Source organism: Marmota monax, unplaced genomic scaffold (assembly GCF_021218885.2).
Source record: "Marmota monax isolate L192 unplaced genomic scaffold, Marmota_monax_Labrador192_F-V1.1 WCK01_AAM20220418_F8-fsc00078, whole genome shotgun sequence".
In the NCBI taxonomy this organism is placed as follows: domain Eukaryota; kingdom Metazoa; phylum Chordata; class Mammalia; order Rodentia; family Sciuridae; genus Marmota; species Marmota monax.
This window is the reverse complement of record NW_026694865.1, coordinates 3,870,653-3,891,173: the sequence shown is the minus strand read 5'-3', so window position 1 is coordinate 3,891,173 and position 20,521 is coordinate 3,870,653. Positions and strand designations below refer to the sequence as shown.

The following is a 20,521-nucleotide window of genomic DNA, read 5'->3' as shown; positions in this document are numbered from 1 at the left end:
AAACAAAGGAATGGGGTTTCATAAAACAGATATCTGTTTGTAAATGCATGTTTCAATTGCTGCAACGAGTTGGCCACTTATAAATAAAACATCTGCAGATCATGCACATACCCATAAATGTATATGGATGTGTGTGTGGATAAGGAACACCTCTCCAGGGTGGCAAGTCATAAAGATAAGGCTAAAGGGTGAGATCTTCCAGTGCCTGGGAAGCAAGTAAATGTGGATGTACGTGCATGTGTGTGTATGGAGGGGTGTTTAGATGTATCTCTTTATGCTCTGGTGTGTGCTGTCCCAAATGTTTAATTAATAAATATCAATAAATCAATACAATACAATGAAAAGTGTAGTCAGCAGAAGCGCCATCCTATACTTAATTTAACATTATTTCTAGTACTACTCACTGTTTGATTTTAAATGCATTTATTCCCAGAGGAATAGCAGTAATGAGGCACCCCTCATTTGGTAGGGGCTGGGTGTGGAGGCTGGGAACAGGAGGTGGGGGCTGCTGTGGTCAAGGTTGCCAAAAGGTTAGACCCAGCAGGGGATAGGAAAGGAAGTAGGTTATCCCTTGACATGAATCTGTGTCACATCCTAGGGACCCAGTCTTAAGGAACAGTTTCTTTATTCCCCCCAGCATATTAATGGCTTTAATTTTTCCTTTTCCCTCTCCGCCTACAAGCTATGTGGTGGTGCTCCCATCTGGAAGCCAGGAGCCTCCTCTGGAATGCGTGAACTGTAGAGCCCATTTGTCACTGTGGGTGGGGGGCCTCTGCCTTTCGCAAAAAGAGCAGTTTCTCTCCCAAGCACAGTAACTCCAGCCAGCGGGTACCAACGTGGGCTGCACAGCTTGGGCTGCGTCAGCTTTGAGGCCTGCAGGATTTTCAAGGTTTCCCTGTGGGTTTGCATTTTCCAAATCAAAAGAAGAAAATCAGAGATGGAGTCTGGTGGAAATACTGAGAGTTGTAGATTCACCATTCACTCCTAAATGAACTCCAGGTATTGGCTTGACTGGTGAACACAACAAACCTTGCCTAAGGAAATCAGAACACGGGGTGGGTGGGCCACATTACCCTGACTTCTGGCCCTGGGCTGTGCACATAGTGGGCTCTCAAGCTGTCTTTGTCTTTTTATTTGGTGGGGTCACTGTAGATGCCAGGATGCCCAATACCAAGTCTTAAAATCACTGACCAAGTCAGTCTTAAAAATGAAATGTAGAACTCAAGGTTCAACTCTTGAGATCATTAAAACCTGAGTGTTAGAACTCATTGTTATCTGGTTATTTAATTCCCTCTCTTGTGGGTGTTCATTCTTCAGATGATTGTCAGTTTTTGTGTCCTAAGTGGAAGACTTTTAAGGCTAGACTAAGAAATTCCCTTAACACATTTTTGGGAAACCAAGGTCCATATGAGCTGGTGCAGTTTTCCAGTGTGTAGCCACTAAGCTTCATAAGAATTCCCTCAAAAGTTTCATCATCAGCATCCATATCCTCTTAAAAAGGTCTCAGGACCAGGTAAATGATAGAATTCAGTAGATATTTATATAGTTCACTAAGTGCAAAGTCCTGTACTAGACCCAGCAAAAGATATAAAGTAAGCCACAGGTGTTTAGTGTTGCAGGGGATATGTCGGGACACAGATAACTGTTCAGAATAAAGTGGCTCTTATAAAGGAATTTGGGCAACTGAGGAAAGCTGTGTTGAGGATGTAGCTTTTGAAAAGGACCTTCGGAGGATGGGTTGTATTTTAATAGAGTTTTCCAAGAGGCCATTCTAGGCAAAAAGGGCAAAGGAGAAGTTGTGTGTAGGCGCCAGATCTTCTCAGAGCAGAGGGAAGAAGCCTCTAGTGCCTGCTCCAACATGAACCCATTGACATTGATTGACCTGATGGAATCCTAAGCCCTCAAAGCTGTGAGTTCAGAGAGGCAACATAGTCACTGTGAGCTAGGTAGTCTCTTAAGAAATTTCACTTCTACAGAAGGAATTCTAATATCCAGGTCTGAAAATTCTTGACTATATAGAAATAACACAACACACCCGTCCATGTGGACCTTTTTCCTTGAGTGAATTCTCTTGAAATTCACTACTCATCTAATGCATAGGGAAGTCCCTCATACTGAGGAAGGCAGCGCCTTCTCTTCAGCTCTTTAAGAGCCTATTGCATGAATTGAGAGTCAGCTTTAAACTCCACAAAGGAAAGCCAGCCATGGGCAGCCAAGATAGGGAACCCCCAACTCTTTCTGCCCCTCTGTAATGATTCCATTATTGAAGAACCCACTTTGAAATCACACTGATGTGAATCACAGGGAGAACCTTGGAATGTGCTGCCCAGCCTGGTGGCCTGGGATCAACAAACTTAGAAAAAAGTTTTCAGGCAGTGGAGCATGAGGAGGTGGCAGGTAGAATGTTCTGCAGGCTTCAGACCACCACAGATGTGTTGGCTCACATGGGGAAAAACCCACTTCTGCCAGTCAAAAAAAGAATGATGAGATTCCAGCAGAGGGGAGAGAAAATAATGGAAAGGTGGTAGAGAAATTTCCCCAAAATGCCAATAATCTGATTGAGGAAACAAAATCAGACCCTTAAACTCAAGGACAGAGAGATGACCAAAGAAGAGAGCATTTGGATAGGGATTCTAGTCTGATTTCACTACTCAAATTACATGTTTAAATATTTTTAAGTTAAAGAGATATGATAAAACATTATAGACCACTTATTTCTATAAAGAATTCCTCCTAAGGAATTAACCTTCCTTTAGGTCCTTTGGTTGCTCAGGTGGGGCTGTGGCCTATCGGACAGAGCCTCTGCCATGGGCCCTTCCCTGTATCACCCAAACAGTGCCCCATCCCCTTTACTTCAGCATCTTCCTCCAAAAATCAAGGGGACATACTGAATCAGCAGGCCTTGTCCCAGGGTCTATGACTCCAGGAAGTCTGTTAGAACCCCTAACATTTCATGTGTGCTTGTGAAGATTTACTTTTTTTTTTCCTGAAAAGAGAAATTCATGCCTATCACTAATTTTGCAAAGGAGACCATGACCCTAAATGATTGCTAAGCTCCCTTGCTACCTTCCCATTCTGTTCCTTAGAGCTGTGTGGCCAGGACCAGACAGGCAGCTCAGGAGGGGGCATTCATTCACTGGAAGGGTGCTTGCTTGGTGTGGGGGTGGGGGAGGCCCCTCCTTGTGGGGCGCAGCAGGGCTTCCATCAGCTGTCTGGCAGCCCTTTAACCTCCCAGCCTGTTCTGAATGAGGGCCTTGGCTCTGGCAGGGAGGGCGAGTGCCGCGGGTACCCACACAGTTACAATTTGGGCTCAGAGTGCTGTAGATCCTTCTATGCATTTAGAGTATTTCCAGGAGCTTCCCATGTCTAAGCTCTATTTAATGGAATCTATGCATAGTAAGTAATCAGGTCAGGAGAAGCAACATCCCGGTTTGAGATCAATCGCTGGCTAATACTTTATCTAGGCCACTTTATTATCTCATGCTGATCCGATTCCCATTCTCCTCCTCCTTTGTAGCATGCACTTCGGCTGTGGGAAAAGTACGTATCCCATACATATTAAAAACATATACCCATTCTATCTGTATGTAAATGCGTGAGGCACAGCTGGATATTGCAGAGGAGTTTGATTTACTAATAGTTATTATCTGTTCTAGCTGTTCAGTGGCAGAGAGAATTTCAGAGAAACAAGCTGGCGCAGAAATTGTCTTTATGCTATTACTATACTGCTTTAGTAATTGTTTAAAAACATGGGTTTTCTCCTTAGGTTCTAATAATGACTGTTATTTTGTGCATTTCCTTGTACATTCCAGAGCAGGGCGTCCTCGTTTAGCATTTCTTGGGGTTTGGTTTTCCAGTCAGGCTCCTGGGAAGAAACACAGGGTACAGTTTGCAATTGAAATTTAACATTTTGCTTAGAAAGCAAGTAAATAGTGGGGCTGGAAATACAAGAAGCAGGTGTGGGTCTTAGGGGGAGGGGTGTGGGTTATAATCAAAATAGGCTTTTGGATTTTTTTCCTTCGTCTAATTCCAGCAGCTGCAAACTTGAAGGCATCTCATTTCTCAGTGAAGGCTTTATGTATAAGAGGTGGTAATGTTTGGGGGCTAATAAACACCAAACTGCTCTAGAAAAATCTGTTTAAACATTTAATTACTTGCAAAGAGATGTTAACTTGTTTAACTCCTCTAAATTAAATTGTCACTGGTAGCTTTTCTGCTTTCCCAAACCTGATTGTAATTACATTTTCACATAGTCTAGTTGGTTGTTCTCTCAGTTAATCAAGATGTATGATAAATTGGGCATCTACATGGTCCCTTTTAAGAAGCAGAGGAAGCACTATGTTGGATTTTTGTCTTCAGTGCTCAAATTCTAGTGTGACTTTGGGGTTCATGCCAAATGGCTTTGTCTGTCATTATTAGACCCAAACCTTATGATCACTGGGAAAGACAGAATGCACCAGACAATTAAGAAGATGATTTTTATTCAGGAGATTACAACAGAGAGAATGTTTACTAATGGGGAATGGCTCAAAGGAAGGGGCAGGGGCAAGTTTGTGTGGAGGCAGTTGAATGGAGCCCCAGCAAGTCTTGGGGAGGTCATGAGGAAACACGGAGAAGGGTCTGATCTGGGAGAGCAGATGTCCTTTGTGATTGACATAAAAGGTGGGGAGATTTCTCACCTGTTCCTTCTATCTGGGAGCACTAGACTCAAAAGAAATTTCAGCATTACCACCACATTCTACTAAATGGCCAAAAGTAAATTTCCTTTCATTTTGACCCTGGGGCCTATATGTGCCCTGTGAAGAGATCAGGCAGTTCCACAGCCCCCAGAATAGGGCTCAGAGACAACCGTACCTGCAAAAATCCAAGCTTTTTAAAACACTGATCATGGTTAGTACACACTCGTGAACTTGGTTGTCACTCGCTACATTTAGCTATTGTGTATGTCACATACAGCATGTTTTAAAACCAACCTTTAGGGCCAGGCTCTCATGTCTGGCTGCCATTCTGCAGACATCATTTTTGCTTTTGGCTATTCATTTAGAGGAACATACAAAGCAGCTCATTTGCAGGGAGAGGTCCTGGCTGGGGTGCCTTCAAGCACAAAAGCCATCGCAGGAGCGTGGGGGCTGCACACAGGGTCCAGTTGACAGCCGTGTAATGATTTCTTTCCTCAAGTTCTGAAGGCCATTAAAATAATCTGTTAGCGTCTGCTTATAAATAGGGATCCACTAGTAAAGAAGTTGCTTTTAGCTTTTTAATTGCACATAATTACAACGGCAGAATCACTGTCTGGATGCTTGAGATCGCACTAAATCAGACAGCTTTAATTTGAATTTTTGATGACACGTTAGCACTTCAGCAAGAACAGAGAGATTATAACCCCAGAAAACAGGCTTTGTTTTTCCTCAGATGTGACCGCTTAATCTTTTTATGAGACTTTAGCACATAAGCACACGTGTGTGTGCGCACGCATGTGTGTACCTTTATATAAACACACATGGCAAGAGAGATACAGATAAAGTCTGTCTTCCTTGATCATGGTGATCTGACAGTTTTGACTCCCAAGTTAAGGGTAACTTTCTTCCATCAATCAGTCAGATCTCTTAACACCATGGTGATTGCCTGTTTAAGATTGTGTTCTTTGCCCAGTCAATAAATGAACAAAATAATTCAACAGACACTTCTCAAAAGAAAAAATACAAATGGTCAACAGATATATGAAAAAATGTTCAACATCTCTAGCAATTAGAGAAACACAAATCATAACTACATTGAGGCCTTGAGCAACTTAGCAAGACCTGTCTCAAAATCAAAAATAAAAAGGGCCGGGATGTGGTTTAGTGGTTAAGTGCCCTGAGTTCAATCCCTGGCACCAAACAAACAAACAAAACTACACTGAGATTTCATCTCACTCTATTCAGAAGGGTAGTTATCAAGAATATAAATAATAGCTGGTTTTGGTGGTGCATGTCTATAATACCAGTGACTCAAGAGGCTGAGGCAGAAGGATTGCAAGTTTGAGGCCAGCCTCAGCAACTTAGTAAGGCCCTAAGCAACTCAGTGAGACCCTGTCTCAAAATAAAAAATAAAAGGGGCTAGGGCTGGGATTGTAGCTCAGTGTTAGAGCTCTCGCCTAGCATGTGTGAGGCACTGGGTTTGATTCTCAGCACCACATAAAAATAAATAAATAAAGGTATTATGTCTATCTACAACTAAAAAATATATTTTTTTAAAAAAAAGGTGAGGCTAGGGATGTGGCTCAATGTTTAAGTGCCCCTAGGTTCAGTCCCTAGGATCAGAAAAAAAGAATAAAAGAATGGCAAGAATGTGAGGGGGAAGGTACACTCATATGTTGTTGGTGGGACTGCAAATTAGTGCAACCACTCTGGAAAACAGTATAAAATTCCTCAGAAAACTAAGAATGATATCACCACCAGCTACTCCACTCCTCAATATATATCCAAAAGATTTAAAATAGCATACTACAGCAATGAAGCCACATCAGTGTTTATAGAAGCTCAATTCACAATAGCCAAACTATGGAACCAACCTTGGTACTCTACCTTCCCCAAATGAATGGATAAAGAAAATGTCCTACATGTACACAATGGAGTATTACTCAGCAATAAAAAAGAATGACATTATGGCATTTGCCAGTAAATAGATTGGAACAGGAGATTATCATGCTAAATGAAGTAAGGGGAAGAAGGATAAAAAAGCGAAAGGAAAAAAAAAGAAGCAATTGCATCAAAATAGAGGAAAGAGCAGTAGATCAGACAAAGGGGATTGAGGAGGAGGAAGAAGGGTTTAGAAAAAGGAAGAAGAGTAGAAGATTCTGACCAAAGTTCCATATATGTGTGCATGGACGTGGTACAGCAGCCCCGTGCCAGATTCACTGGGCTTTGCCAGACTCACAGGCTCCTCTTAGGTCCCATGCAAATTCACTGGGACCTGCGGGGCGGGGGGGTCTTGGGAGTCTGTTACACTGCAGGTCCCCATTGGAACTACTCAGAAATGTTATTTGGGTGGCAACTGAAGCCTAGAAGTCCCCCTCTCCCCTCTCCTTGGAGGTCTTTGTCCTCTTCCCTGAAGTGTTTCCCCTTCTCAGGGCTCACTCCCTTCCCTAAGCCCTCCAAAATGTATGGTAACAACTCGGCACAGCAGCTAATGACACATTCCTCCAGAGTTGGTCCATGTGGCCCAGCGGTTCTTACCTAGCTGCTCATCAGAATCATCTGGGAGGTTTAAAAAAAGAAAGAGGTGCCAGGATCCCAGCCTAGATTAGAGGATCTCTGGCATTTGGCTGAAGGAGCAGGCACTTTAAAAAAAAAAAAATGTTCTCTAAGCGATAGTAAGGAGCAGCCAGAAGTGAAGCTGATGGTTTAATGAAACTCACCTTTTTCTCCAATGAGATTGTAAGTTCCTTGAAGGAGGACAATGATCTTATAATTCAGTGCCTGTCTGTCCTGTTCTAATATCATTCAGGCTAAACACGTGTGTGTTTCTAATCCAAGTCCCTAAAATACTGTACTAGGCACTGAAGAGCTAAAGTCAAACAAGACATGTCCCTTGTTCTCTAGGAGCTCATAAAGCTGCAGAAACAGACCCAAGCAGTCTGTGGACATCATGATACCATATAGAATACACAGTCTGAACAGAGGTCTTTGACTTCCTAGAGGTCATGGGATAAGATGAAATTTCTAGGAAGTTGCAGGATTAGCAGGATAGTATTGGGAGCATTTGACAACCACTGCACTTAGGCCAGAACAGACACCTGGGTCACCAGGATGTACAGAACAGCCTGGAAGTGCCAAGTAGGTAGCTGCTGGTCAGCATCACTGTGGTTAAGTCCACCTGAGGTCGAGAACACAACCTAGAGGGGACCCCCTGGCCAGCATTGTCTTCCCTGTTCAGGCTGATAGCAGGGACCCCATCGATCATATCAGATGATGCCATCCGTCCCCCAGCTCTTGGGAATAATGGGTTAGATTGAAAAAGACCAGAAACATTGAGCCATTTGAGGAAGACAATAAAAGGATCTTAAAACTAGTCCCTGGGAATTGGGAATCGCTGTTGAAGGTTGCAAAGTTGTTTTCCTGTGAGTACACACCAATAAATAGCTGTAATTCTTATCAATTATTAATAAGTCTAACCAGGAATTTCAAGGGCTAGAAAAATTATTAGAAGCCTTCTATTTACAGTTGTAACCAGCTGGATTTGTTTAATGGGTTGTTTGCTTTTTAATTTGTAGCAGTTTTGAGAGAGACCTTTGGGGATTGCTGAGCCTTGTGGCTTCAGATGCACAGTTGTTTGGGGCAGATCAGCCTGCAGAAAACTTGAGGTTCACATGGCCATTTGGAGACCGAGAAAGGCAGTGGAGACATTTGGGCCTTCCGTCCTCTATTTAATTTTCAAGATTAGAATTAAACATTAGGCCTTGGTCTACCGAGAGACATTTGCCGAAGCTTGGACTAGTTTCTTTCCAGTATCCTGGTTTACCGCTCCTCTGTTCTCTTAAATATAAATGGTCACTGATTCTGAAGAAGGAGAGTAGGTACCCTTCGTTTATTCACACAAAGGTTCCCTTGACACAAATAAAAATGGAATTTTCAGATGTAACCCGATTAACTCTTAATTGTATACCAATAGCCTGTGTGTGTCTTGGCTCCCTCAGAAGCCTTCCGAGCGTCCTGTGCCTCCTTTTAAAGTTGGGGGAGGGGGATTCAATTAATATCAGGACTTTCTAATTGTGGGATTGGAGTGGAGTGGACAAAAATTTGTATAAATAGGGTACATTTTTCCACTTAAGAGGGCTGTGCTGAAACATTTTTAATTGGATTTTCATGGTGATTGACAGCATTTGATTATGACAGTAACTTTATTTGGCTGGACTGCTTTAGCCTCTTGTTCAGATTTTTCCATCAAAGCTCTTTTTTATCCTCTGAATCCCCAGTGGAGCAGCAGTCATTGTGGAAGAGCCTTTTAGCACCTTTGTTGTGGCTGTCCCTGGTGATGATTGGGCCCAGCTGGTAGTAGATAAGAAAATGTTCCTTTCACAAAGCGGCTGTGTCTCCCGCCTCTGCGGTTTCAATAATTTTAAGAGCCCCCCAAACCTGTTGAGGATTAGAAGTAGCTTTAGATGTGAAATGAGTGTTAAGTATTAGTAATCGGGAGATTAGGGCCCCAGGGACGATGAGAGATAAACAACTGCAATTAAGGCAAATCTGCCGATGTAAACAAAATTTAGCAGAAACAGATGCCCTAACCATTTTGGGGGATTGATTTGAGGGCACCAAGGAATCGATTTTTGTCTTGTTTACACTTTCAAACCCCTGTGATACACTGGAAGGCTGAATATTTCATACAGCCTGATTTTAGTTAATTTTTTTCCAGCGCCTCGCAGTAGGCTCCTCTCCTCTCACAGTGACCAGGCCTGAGTTTATTCAGCATTCACAGGGAGCAGCTAATTGTCTATGAAGGGCCCCCGTGTTTAAATGGGCTTGACAGGAATTTAAATTTTGTTTCAATCAACCCCTGTGCTCACAGCCTGCTCCAGTTTCTAATTTTTAAATTAAACATGATTTTTTTTAAGCCACAGCTCTGCCTCTGGAATGCTTTCACTCTGACTCTCGGGAAAGCAAATCGGCAACCCTGGAATGCTGGTTCAGGCGGGGCCTGCGGCACCAGCTCCTCGCTGGAAAGTTCTATCTCTAGAACAAGACTGGGCCCCTATCGGGGAGGTCGGCAGAGCCAGGGCTGGGCACCCCCTCCTTCCAGGGCTCCTGTCTGGGCAGCAGCACCGCAGCAACTAAAAGTGGGTTAATCACCAAAGCTCCAAAGGTGTGAGTGTGGCTTTGAGGGGCAACTGAATTAGCACCCTCTGCACGTCTGGCCCAGGCTCGAGCTCAGAACCTTTCTGCCTTGGAAGGTAGGCGAGCACGCACTGTGGGCATCACAAATGTCGCCAGCCTCAGCCTCATGCGGAGCATCCTGCCTGATGCCCAGCAGCCTCACTGGGACCCAGTCCTGTCCTCAGCCAGCCCACAGTCCCACAGGGACCGTGAGGACAGAAATAGCCTTGCATGGGGTAGAACGCGGACTACTGTCCAGGGCCCGCCCTCACCTGCTCCTCACCTGCTCCTCCTGCCCCCTGGGCCCAGCCACCCCTTTACCTGCAGATGCCCCTGATGTCCCCAGTCCCCACACATGTCCCCCATGCCCACGCTGCTTCCTCCGCTGGGAAGGCCTATGCCTCTCGTGCACAGGTGAGCTCCTACCTAGCCTCCAAGACCCAACTGGTACAGCCCATCCAATGCCTCCCCAGTTGGGATGGGGACCTGCTCAGGCACATCCTCCTTCTTCCTGGCAAGGACCTCTGTTGGTGCACCTCTTACACCTCCTGGCAGGGACTGGTTCCCGTGCTGTCAGGCTGCGATGGAGAGCACGGAACAGCTTCCTCTATCTCTGTTGGCATCTGGGCCAGCCCTCAAACCACGTGGCGCACTCAGGAATGGCTGTCAGTTGAAATGGTAGGAACTAGTGGGTAAAATGAGCCCCGTGAGAGAGGGGTTCCTTCCCGCTGGGGCATCTGGGGAGGCTCTGTAAGCAGAGAACAGGTGAGCTGGGCCTTGAAGGACCGTTGTGTGCTTTCTGCACACAAATGTGAAACACAACTTGGATTGTAAGGGAAATAACAGACCCTCTGATACCTACTAGCCAAGATTGTACCACAGTTGACTTTCTCAGAACTTGAAAGAGAGGGGAGTCACATTTGCACCCAAATTGTAGCTGCAGATGAATTCAGACAGGATTCTGTTCCCTAAGCTTAAAAAAAATAATCAATCTAATGGCACTTGCCTATAGTCCCAATTCTACAACATAATGAGATCTGGTCTCAAAAATTTTTTTGTATTTACATAGAGAGAAATTATTCTAAACAGGTAATTTTTAAACACATGTGTTAGAAGTTCTTTCCTTTAAGTTATCTCATTTTACCTTCACATAAACACCGAGGATTATACTCATTCCCACTTTACTAATAAACTAGACTCCGAGAGGTTAGCCCACTTGCCTGGAGTCACACAGCCAGGAAGAACACAGGATTCTTCTGCACTACATCAAAGGTGTATCTACTGGTGCACAGTAGGCAGGGGAGTGTTCTTGTGGTTTTGAGAATTTCATCTAAATCAAACTAGTTCAGAAAAATAGAATTAAATACAAGGACACCCCCTCCCCCCGCAAAGAAACCTGTAGGAGTTCAGCAGCATATACTTGTGAAGCCAGTGCCCCACTCACTCTTACGGTCCCTGCCACCTGCCGTCCCACCCCTGCAGGGCCATGGTCAAGGCACAGTAGGTGGCTGCACACACTCCAGCCATCCCCAAGTGGCAGGGTGTGGCTGAACCTCAGTCCAAACAAAACAGGACAGGAAGAAAGCAAGCAATTACCAGCGTTTGCTCCTGGTCTGTTAACTGGCATCTGAGGGAAGCCGTGAGGAATCTGTTATATTTTGGTTTGGGCATCCCATGGCAAAAACTGAGGGCAGAGTGTGCCCTGCCAGTTATCTGCCCCAAACCTCTCACCTCTCTAGTTCCACCCTCATGGTTATGGAAACGAGCAGCTTCAAGAGATCTTGTTCCTTGAGATTGGGAGCCATTCTTTTGAGCCCACAGACTTTACTGAGCACACACCATGTGCAGAGGTGCTTCGATTTGGTGCTACTTAAACAGTGGGCTGTGGACCATGGTCATGACCACACTGTTTCTGGGCACAGCAAGTGAGGAGCCTGTGCCTGCCCCTCACTTCGTGCCTGTGGCCAAGCCTTGCTTAGTCCATCTGCCACTGTCTTGGGCTGGTGTTGGTGAAGGAAGCCACATGCTGGTTCCCACTGTGGCACTGCTCTTTACCTCCCTGCACACCAGGAGGAAGCCATCAGACACTAATCCTGCCCCCCAGGAGCCAGCACTGTGAGGAGGCAGGGCCTGCACATAACCCCTGGAACCCGCAGCTCGCCCAGCACAAGGCTCCAAGGAGCTGTTCGGAAACCTCTGTCAGATTAACAATCAAAAAGAACTCCATGCAAGGCCCCATGTATGGTGCATGCCTGCAGTCCCAGTGACTAGGGAGGCTGAGGCAGGAGGATCACAAGTTTGAGGCCAGCCTCAGCAACTTAATGAGACCCTGTCTCAAGATAAATAAATAAATAAAAGGACTGGGGGTGGAGCTCAGTGGTAAAGCACCCCTAGGTTCAATCCCATACCAAAAAAAAGAAAAGAAAAGAAACCTCTGGAACTCGGGTACGTGCCATAGGAGACATGAACTAAGGAGTAAGGGCACACAGAACAGGGAGTCCAACAGACAGGATCCATCGGGAGGGAGAGGGCAGGTGTGTCCACACTAACAGCTGCTCAGGGAAGGAATGGGAGCAGCAAGATCCCCAGGGTGGCTCATGGCCTCACTCCTTCCCATAGCCATGGTGACATGGGTGCAGTTTGGAGAGGTCTGCCCAACAGCCAGTCGGACATACTGTGCTCTCTGTGTGATGTTGAGAGGACTGTGGAGCTTGAGGGTCGGTCTGTCAGTGAGATAAGAAGCAACCTGGAAAGAAAGAAAAGAAGGGGCTGGGGTTGTGGCTCAGTGGCAGAGCACTTGCCTAGCATGTGAGAGGCACTGGGTTCCATCCTTAGCATCAATACAAATAAAACAAAGGCATGCTGTCCATCTACAACTACAAAAAAAATTTTTCTTAAAGGATTTGGGTGTCAGCAGACAGGGTTTCGAGGATAGGCACTGCCTCTAGACAACTAGACAAGCAACAGCTACTTACCTCACTTGTCTGAGCCTGAGCTACTGTGTGTGTGTGTGTGTGTCGGGGTAAAGAAACTCCTGGAGGCGGGAAGGGGGCGGGAGCGTTACTCTTCAACTTCCATGAGATGGACTTGTCAACTGTAAAGTGCTTGACCTATGGCACCAATAAAGGGCTGTGAGCTTCTCATCTAACCTTCCTGGGGGTCTCCAACTAGTAGCTCATGGAAGACAGGTTTGTTTAGTGGAACTCAATGTGACCTAGAACAAGGTATAAGCATGTTGGCTGTTGGCAGTTGGCATCCTCTGGCTGGTGGCTTCTGGGGTGGGTTTTGGTGAGTCACTCCTCCATCATATCTGGCCTCTGCTAACAGGAAACCGTGCTGAGCCTGTGGTGGGAGGGGGTTACTGCCAAACAGCCAGCCAGTGAGTACTTGTTGTCCAGGGCTGGGAGGTGTGTGACGGTTCAGAAAGACTAGAAGAAACTCTGTGACTGGGCATGACGGCACATGCCTGTGATCCCAGAGACTCAGTTCAAGATCAGCCTCCACCACTTACCAAGGTCCTATGCAAATTAGAGACCCCGTCTCTAAATAAATTATAAAAAGGGCTGGGGGGGTGGACTGGGGTTATGACTCAGCAGTAGAGCGCTCACCTAGCACATGTGGGGCACTGGGTTTGATCCTTAGACCACATAAAAATAAATAAAATAAAGGCATTGTATCCAACTACAACTTAAAAAAATTTTTAAAAAGAAAGGGCTGGGGATGTGGCTCAGTGGTAAAGGGCCTCTGAGTTTGATCCCCAGTTTGGTACTGGAGCAGGGGAGACATGGCCCTCAGGAGCATTGAGAGAGGACATAGAAGTGAGGCGGAAATATGATACATGCTCAGCACAGCGTCTGACGTAAAGTAAGTGCTCAATAAATGGGAACCCTTCATCATCATCACCACTGCCAGGGAGAGGGATGATGTTCAGGGAGGGAAAGAGCACAGGCTGAGACTAGATGTTGAGGGCCACAGCGGGATAAGCATGAGTCGGGATGACGCATGGCATTTTTGCCAGAAGTAGTGGTTGAGAGGTGACGCCAGCGAGCCATTAAGATGATGACTTTTGAGTTCTCACGGAGTTCCCGTTGAGTTCCGGTTGAGCTGTCACCGGGATTCCTGAAGAGTTCCCGGGGAATGTGCTGGTGGAGTTTGGAAATAAAATTTGTTCCTGCTTGAGTGGCTCGTGATTTGTACCCAGCCAGACTGCGGCAACTAGAGTAAGTAGAGGACATGGAGGAGGCCAAAGCAGAGACCCTGGAAATGAGAGAATTAAAGTTAGTTGGGTGGCCAGGTTCCCTGGAAGGGGACTTTGCACACTTCCTGGGAGGAGCCGGGCAGCAGGAAGCTGTTGATCCTTTATAAGAGAAGTGACTGGCCACTGCCACCCATGACAAGCAGGTGGGCAGTTGGCAAGGGGGACACACGTAGACGATATCTGCTTGCCCTGGGGGCCAGACTCTGACTAAAATTGATCCTGAATAGGAATGTCCTGATCCTCGCGCTCTCTCTGAGATTCCATGAAGGTCTCTAGCAAGAGAGTGGGGACCAGACCTCAGGGCCTGTAGCTTCCTGCCCGCATGTCATTTGTCTCTCTTTCTGCATCTTCTCTTCAGTGTCCTTTCTGTCACTATCAGGAAAAATCATTAGTATGCTAATCTAGCTAGCCATCATTTTAAAACTGACCTTTGCTAACCTGCCTTTGCAATTTCAGGAACTATGTTTGACTTCTCTAAAAGTAACCTTAAATTGTAGTCTTGTAAGAATTCCAGAGCTGTATCCTTCACTCCTTCTTCTAATGAGGTTATGACCAAATGCTCATTATAATTGCTTTAGACTCCTTTTAATTTTCAAGCTTATTAATCATAAGAAGAGTTATTTAAAATTGCATAAATTAATCTTAGATTAAAAGCCCATCAAAGCCTCGAAACAATTAAGAATAAGTAGGATTTCCCTGGGGCAGCAAGTTTTATTTTAATATTGTAGTCAGGTGGATATCAGAACCTTGAAGTATGGTAGTGATTAATGTATGCAAAATTTAAATGAGATTTTTTAAATGGCAAATCTAAATCACATATTGACCTAACTGTAGGCTTTAACTGCATTGTCTGTCATATATTTAAACTGTTTACTAATCAACATTTTAATTACCGTGTATGCTGGCAAACCCTAGGACAAATAAAATCCAGCATTTTAAAATGTTGCTGGGAAGTCTGGTGCCCAAAATAACAAGACTCCACTGCTGGGAGGCCCGAGGAAGCGGCTCAGACCATGGCCTAGTGCAGGCCTCACATGGGGGCTATGAAAGCTGCTGGGCCCCAGCCCTCACCTTGAGATTCCCCACCCATCCCTCAAGCTGCCCCCTGGGTCTCCTTGGAAGTTTATTCACATTTAATTAGGGAAAACTTCCTTTATATATTTAAGTCTCAATTGCCAAACATTATTTATTTTTTAAATATTTATTTTTAGTTGTAGGTCGACACAATACCTCTATTTTATTTTTATGTGGTACTGAGGATCGAACCCAGTACCTCACATGTGCTAGGCGAGCGCTCTACCACTGAGCCACAACCCCAGCCTACCAAACATTATTTAAGCTGTGTAGTTCTGGGGTCACTAGGCTTTCTCCTCATGTACATGATAGGGAGATAAGATATTTCCAGAAAGACTTTTTATTTTGGGGTGAGGGTGCTAGGGATTGAACCCAGTGCCTTGTGCATGCAAGGCAAGCACTCTACTAACTGAGCTGTATCCCCAGCCCCCAGAAAGACATTCGATTTGACCTTAGCCTCTTGTCTGACCTCCCGACCTTCCTTGGTCACTGCAGGGGTGACCAGGCTGTGCCCCAGAAGGTGTCCATATCTGCGTTATATTTGGAAAGAATCCTTCTATTATTACATACCATTTCATTATCAAAGGTATACAGGTAAGAATGCCACCTGGAACAAATTATTTCACCCTCAGAAGTTAAGTTGCCAGTTGATGGAAAAGGACAGTAGTGTCCAACCCACTGGTTCTGTTTTGGGGAAAGTCCAAACAAGATAAAGCATGAGTGGTAGAAAACAATAAGTCCCCTCCAAAAAAAATTTATTTATTTATTTATTTATTTAGAATTAATAAATTATTTTAAAGAATTTAACCTTTATTTTTTATTAATTTGTTTTTTATGTGGTGCTGAGGATCGAACCCAGTGCCTCAACAGTTCTAGGCAAGCACTTATCCCAGCCCCCAAAATGTTTATTCTTGCCCTAAAGATAAATGTATATTTATTTTTTTTAATATTTATTTTTCAGTTGTAGTTGGACACAACACCTTTATTTCACTTGTTTATTTTTGTATATGGTGCTGAGGATTGAACCCAGGGTCTCACACGTGCGAGGCAAGCGCTCCACCACCGAACCACAACCCCAGCCCAAATGTGTATTTATTAATGTTTCTTTTTGTTGTTGTTTTGTTTCATACCAGGGATTGAACCCAGCACTTAACCACTGAGCCACATCCCCAGCCCTCTTTTATATTTTATTTAGAGACAGGATCTCGCTAAGTTTCTTAGGGCCCCTCTAAGTTGCTGAGGCTGGGTTTGAACTTGCAATCCTCCTGTCTCAGCCTCCTGTGCCGCTGGAATTACAGGCATGTTCCACTGCATCCAGCCAATTAGTGTGTTTCTAAAAGTAGTTTATAATTTATAGTTAAAATTCAGATAGTACAGAAGGATATACCACAAGAAGTTAGTCTTTTTACAAGCCCCAAGCTCCTACCCCTCCCCCTAGCCCTGCTCTGCAGAAATAAGCACTGGTAATAGTAGCTTGTGTACCCTAGAATCTTTAATTCTTTTTATTCTGCACTTTGCTTTTTCAATTAATATGCCTTTGAAATCCTTCCACATCATATAAAGGTCTGCTTCATTCTTTTTAATGGCTGCATGATACTCCACAATATGGATGTGCCATATTTGTTTAACCAGGACCCTGTCATAGAACATTCTGACCATTTAAGATTTTCACTGTTCAAACAGTGACTTTGTGTATCCTAACTGGATGTGAGAATGCTATTCTTCCTCATCTCTTCAGATACTAGATTATAAGACTTTAATCTTTGCTAACCTGATCAGTGGTAAATGGTATCTAGTTATTATTTAATTTGTATTGCTTTTATTAAAATGAGAATGAACTATATTTTTTCTTATATTCATTGGCCATTTTTTTTTACATCCTTTGCCTATTTTTCTGTAAGATGTGTTATCTCCTCCTTCATCTTTCTGAGCCTTGCTTTCTCCTTCTAGAAAGTGAGGGGGTACATGTACAACCTCCAGGGCTCCTTCCCACCTCTGCGGTCCAGGTCCAAGATCCAGCATCCTCTGGGCAGCTGTAACGCCACCAGGCACCGTCTGCTCCCAACCTTTTTTGGGCCAGTGCTGAGGCTGCATAGCCAGGAGCTGGGGGAAAACTACAAGAGGGTCCTTTTCTTTTCCCTTTGTTTGGTGTATATCTTCCTTTTTAAAAAGAGCAGGCTTGGAAATTGCAAGACAGAGCTGGGATTGAACTTCCTTTAAAGCTGCCTGTAGACATCAGGAATATTTATTTTCTCTATTTGTTTTCAGCCTGGGAAGACTGTGTGGTTTTCTCTACACTGTCCTGATGGAGCCCTGACCAGCAAGCGTGCAATGCCCCTAGCCCTAATGTGCCATTAATGATAGGTTAATGTACAGTATAATGTTTTTGGGACTACGGGTTCATTACACTTCTGAGTGTGAGGTCTTTCCACAGAGCGCCCAAGGTCCCATTGCATTATATCATGCAATAAAAATACCCTTTTCATATCACACACTAATAAACTGTATTTGAAATGCTGTCTGAGGGCACTGCCGTCTTGTCTGTAGGCTGTGCACGGATGCAACAGTTGGGCTTCCTTTTTCTGTTTTGTATTTTAGTTACACGCAATTCTGAACCCAGGAAAGTCGCTCCTTCTGGGTGTAAATGGGGAGCAGGCTGGACCTTTAGGCCTGGGTCTCTGGGAAGAGGTCACCCACTAAGTGTCGGGTCCTGGATACGTGGCAAGCAGGGCTCTGGATGCTCCACCGCCCATCTCGCCACCTCTGCATCTGTGAGGAGAGCGGGGCACTGAACGTGGAGAAGGGTGTGACGAGCCCTGGAAAGTTTAGGCCACTCATCATCGTGCACCTGGAGCTGGTTCTGTGACAGCCTGTGTATTAGGACTTCTGTACCCAGTGAAAGGAGGTGGCGGGTATGCTGTGTCATTGAGAACGGAGTCCACAGGACTCCTGGGGGTCAGGGGGACTTATTCCCCGCCTACCCAGGCGCCTATATTGCATGGATAGGAGATCATCTCCCGCCATGGGAGCAGGCGGCTGGTGCGAGCGTCCTCTCTTGAGAGGCACATTGTCACTTGGGCCTTCCAGACGTTGCCCTCTCAGCCATCAGCTGGCATCACAGGTGATTTTGAAGTTTTGATGCGTCAGAAAAAGAGATCCTTTTACACTCAACAGGAGAAACAGCCTCAGAATCGAGGAATAAGGCCAAGACTAGAAGATTGGAGTACTATGGGTCTCCTATTTAACATTTTCTCTAGAGCAGACCATGGTGTCTGAGCCTTGTTTTCTAGGGGAGTTACTTCTACCAGACGTCGGGTGTGGGGCAAGAGTGACAGTAACATCCAAGAAGCAGGGTTTGAGTTCTGGCCCTGAGACTTGGAGCTCCCTCCTTGCTTCCTCAGATGGCAGCATCTCTGTCTGTAAAACAGGTTCACATTTAACTTCTGATGGGACTTTGGAGGCCACATGAAGCCCTGGCCTGCATGAGTCCTCACAGCTGCCACGTTGCATGGCTATTCTTGCCATGTCAGAATAGAAGGCACAGATATGGAGCCTGTCCACCTTAAATCCCAGCTCCACCTCGGCCAGATCACATAACGTCTCTGAGCCTAGTTTTCAAATGAACAAACTGAGGGAGTAGCAGCAGCACCATCCAGCCATTTCTTGGGTGGCTATGCCACCTGAAGACGGGGAGCTCTGGTAGGAACACCTGTTCAGATGCTTCTGCTTGTGAATATGGGCACTGCTCCCTCCAGACCGTGTTCAAACTGGGTTACCACTGACTAGATAGCCTCAGAGCAGAGCCAGTAAGGGCAGCTCTTAGAAACATCCAGTGATCTGCCCCTCCCCCGTCAGAGAGCGTGCCAGTGCCGAAGTATAGACTCACAATAGCACAAAGCAGTAAAAGGGCAGATCCTACCAACCACTCTTCATAACAAGCAGCAGGGCAGATCAGGAGCAGGCAGAGCCTGCTCAGTGAGAAGAGTGTCGGCCCCTACTCGTGAGGTCAGTGCTGGGATGCTTAGAGTAGTGGCTCAAGAATGTATTTGCAAAAGGAAGTTAAGATCAAAGGAACCGCTGGACACGGTGGTGCACACCTGTAATCCCAGTGGTTCAGGAGGCTGAGGCAAGAGGATCTCGAGTTCAAAACCAGCTCAACAATTTAGTGAAGTTTTAAGCAACTCAGTGAGACCTTGTCCCTAAATAAAATACAAAAAAGGGCTGGGAAGGTGGCTCAGTGGTTTAGCACCCCTGGTTTCAGTCCCCAGTGCCAAAAGAGAGAGAGAGAGAGAGAAATCAAAGGAACCTACCAAGGGGTTGAATTGGCCTGTAGTGCAAAGACAACGATGGAAAGGAAAAAACAAGTTGCTGAGACCTTCCACAAAAGGCTGGACCCTCTGGTTTTAGGCAAAGTCCTCTCCATTGTTATGAGAAGAGTATTTAAATTTCAAGGGTATTAGTTTTTCTTTTAGGGGTACAGGCTTTCACTAAACCTTTTGTTTTCAAACATAGGGACTTTCAAAGACTTGGGTAAACCTCCCAGGGGTTAAATCTGTCTTGGGGGCTGCCAGGACTTGAAAAATGTTACTCTGTATCAAGAAAACCAGAAGTGACAAGTTCATTTAAAAAGCCTGGTTTGTCATTGTTTATCTAATTTTCAGAGTTGACACAGAAAATTAAACCAGCTGACACTCACTCCCTGACCATCTCTGGCTCATTTCCCTGGTCCTTTCCTACCTGACCTTGCCACCACAAATGTGCCAAACCCAAAATATAAAACTTCCCACAGAGTTTCTGAAATGCCCTGCAGCCATTCCAAGATTATGTCATAGGATGTCATCCCTAATGTTATTAAAAAAACAAGTCGAGGTTATAAATCTACTCTGCAAGGTATTTCTTTTTCTTTTTTTTCCTTCCCCTTCCACTTGGGCCATAAATCTCAGAAGTAATCAAACTCTCTGCAGAGGAAGCCAAGATAAACTGGGCCCCTAAGTGGCCCCATAAGTCTTTATAGAATCCAGAAGACAGCAGGTCTGTCTTCCCCATGACGTCACACAGTGCTTCACAGCAGACTGTACGGAGGGCACTGGGCAGAGTGAGAGCTTTTGCCATGCACAGTGCCAGCACTCTGTAATTCAGCACCAGTGGTGAAGAGCTGCTTTATGAAGCAAGTTCAGATAAATGAAATCATCCTACATAAAACCAAAATTTTTTTAAAAAATCAAACAAGTAGCAGGTCCCCTGAAATGTATCATGCACTCCCCCAACCTCCTAAACAGATTACATGCATCAGGATTTAGCTAAAAAACAAACAAACAAACCACTCCCTTTAGAT

General features: G+C 45.1%; 1 protein-coding gene across 6 annotated transcripts in view; it reads left to right on the top strand.

Annotated features, from left to right (window-relative positions):
* Positions 1-20,521, top strand: part of Map2k5 (mitogen-activated protein kinase kinase 5) — a 238,111-nt gene that overhangs the window by 203,573 nt on the left and 14,017 nt on the right. Inside the window, exon 22 of one of the 6 annotated variants that reach the window (XM_046426491.2) lies at positions 17,455-17,705. The exons of the other annotated variants lie outside the window; for them this stretch is intronic. Within the exon in view, the coding sequence (XP_046282447.1) occupies positions 17,455-17,544 (90 nt within the window). The 3' untranslated portion in view covers positions 17,545-17,705. Of the gene's footprint in view, positions 1-17,454; positions 17,706-20,521 lie in introns of those variants that run through there. 6 annotated transcript variants of the gene reach the window in all.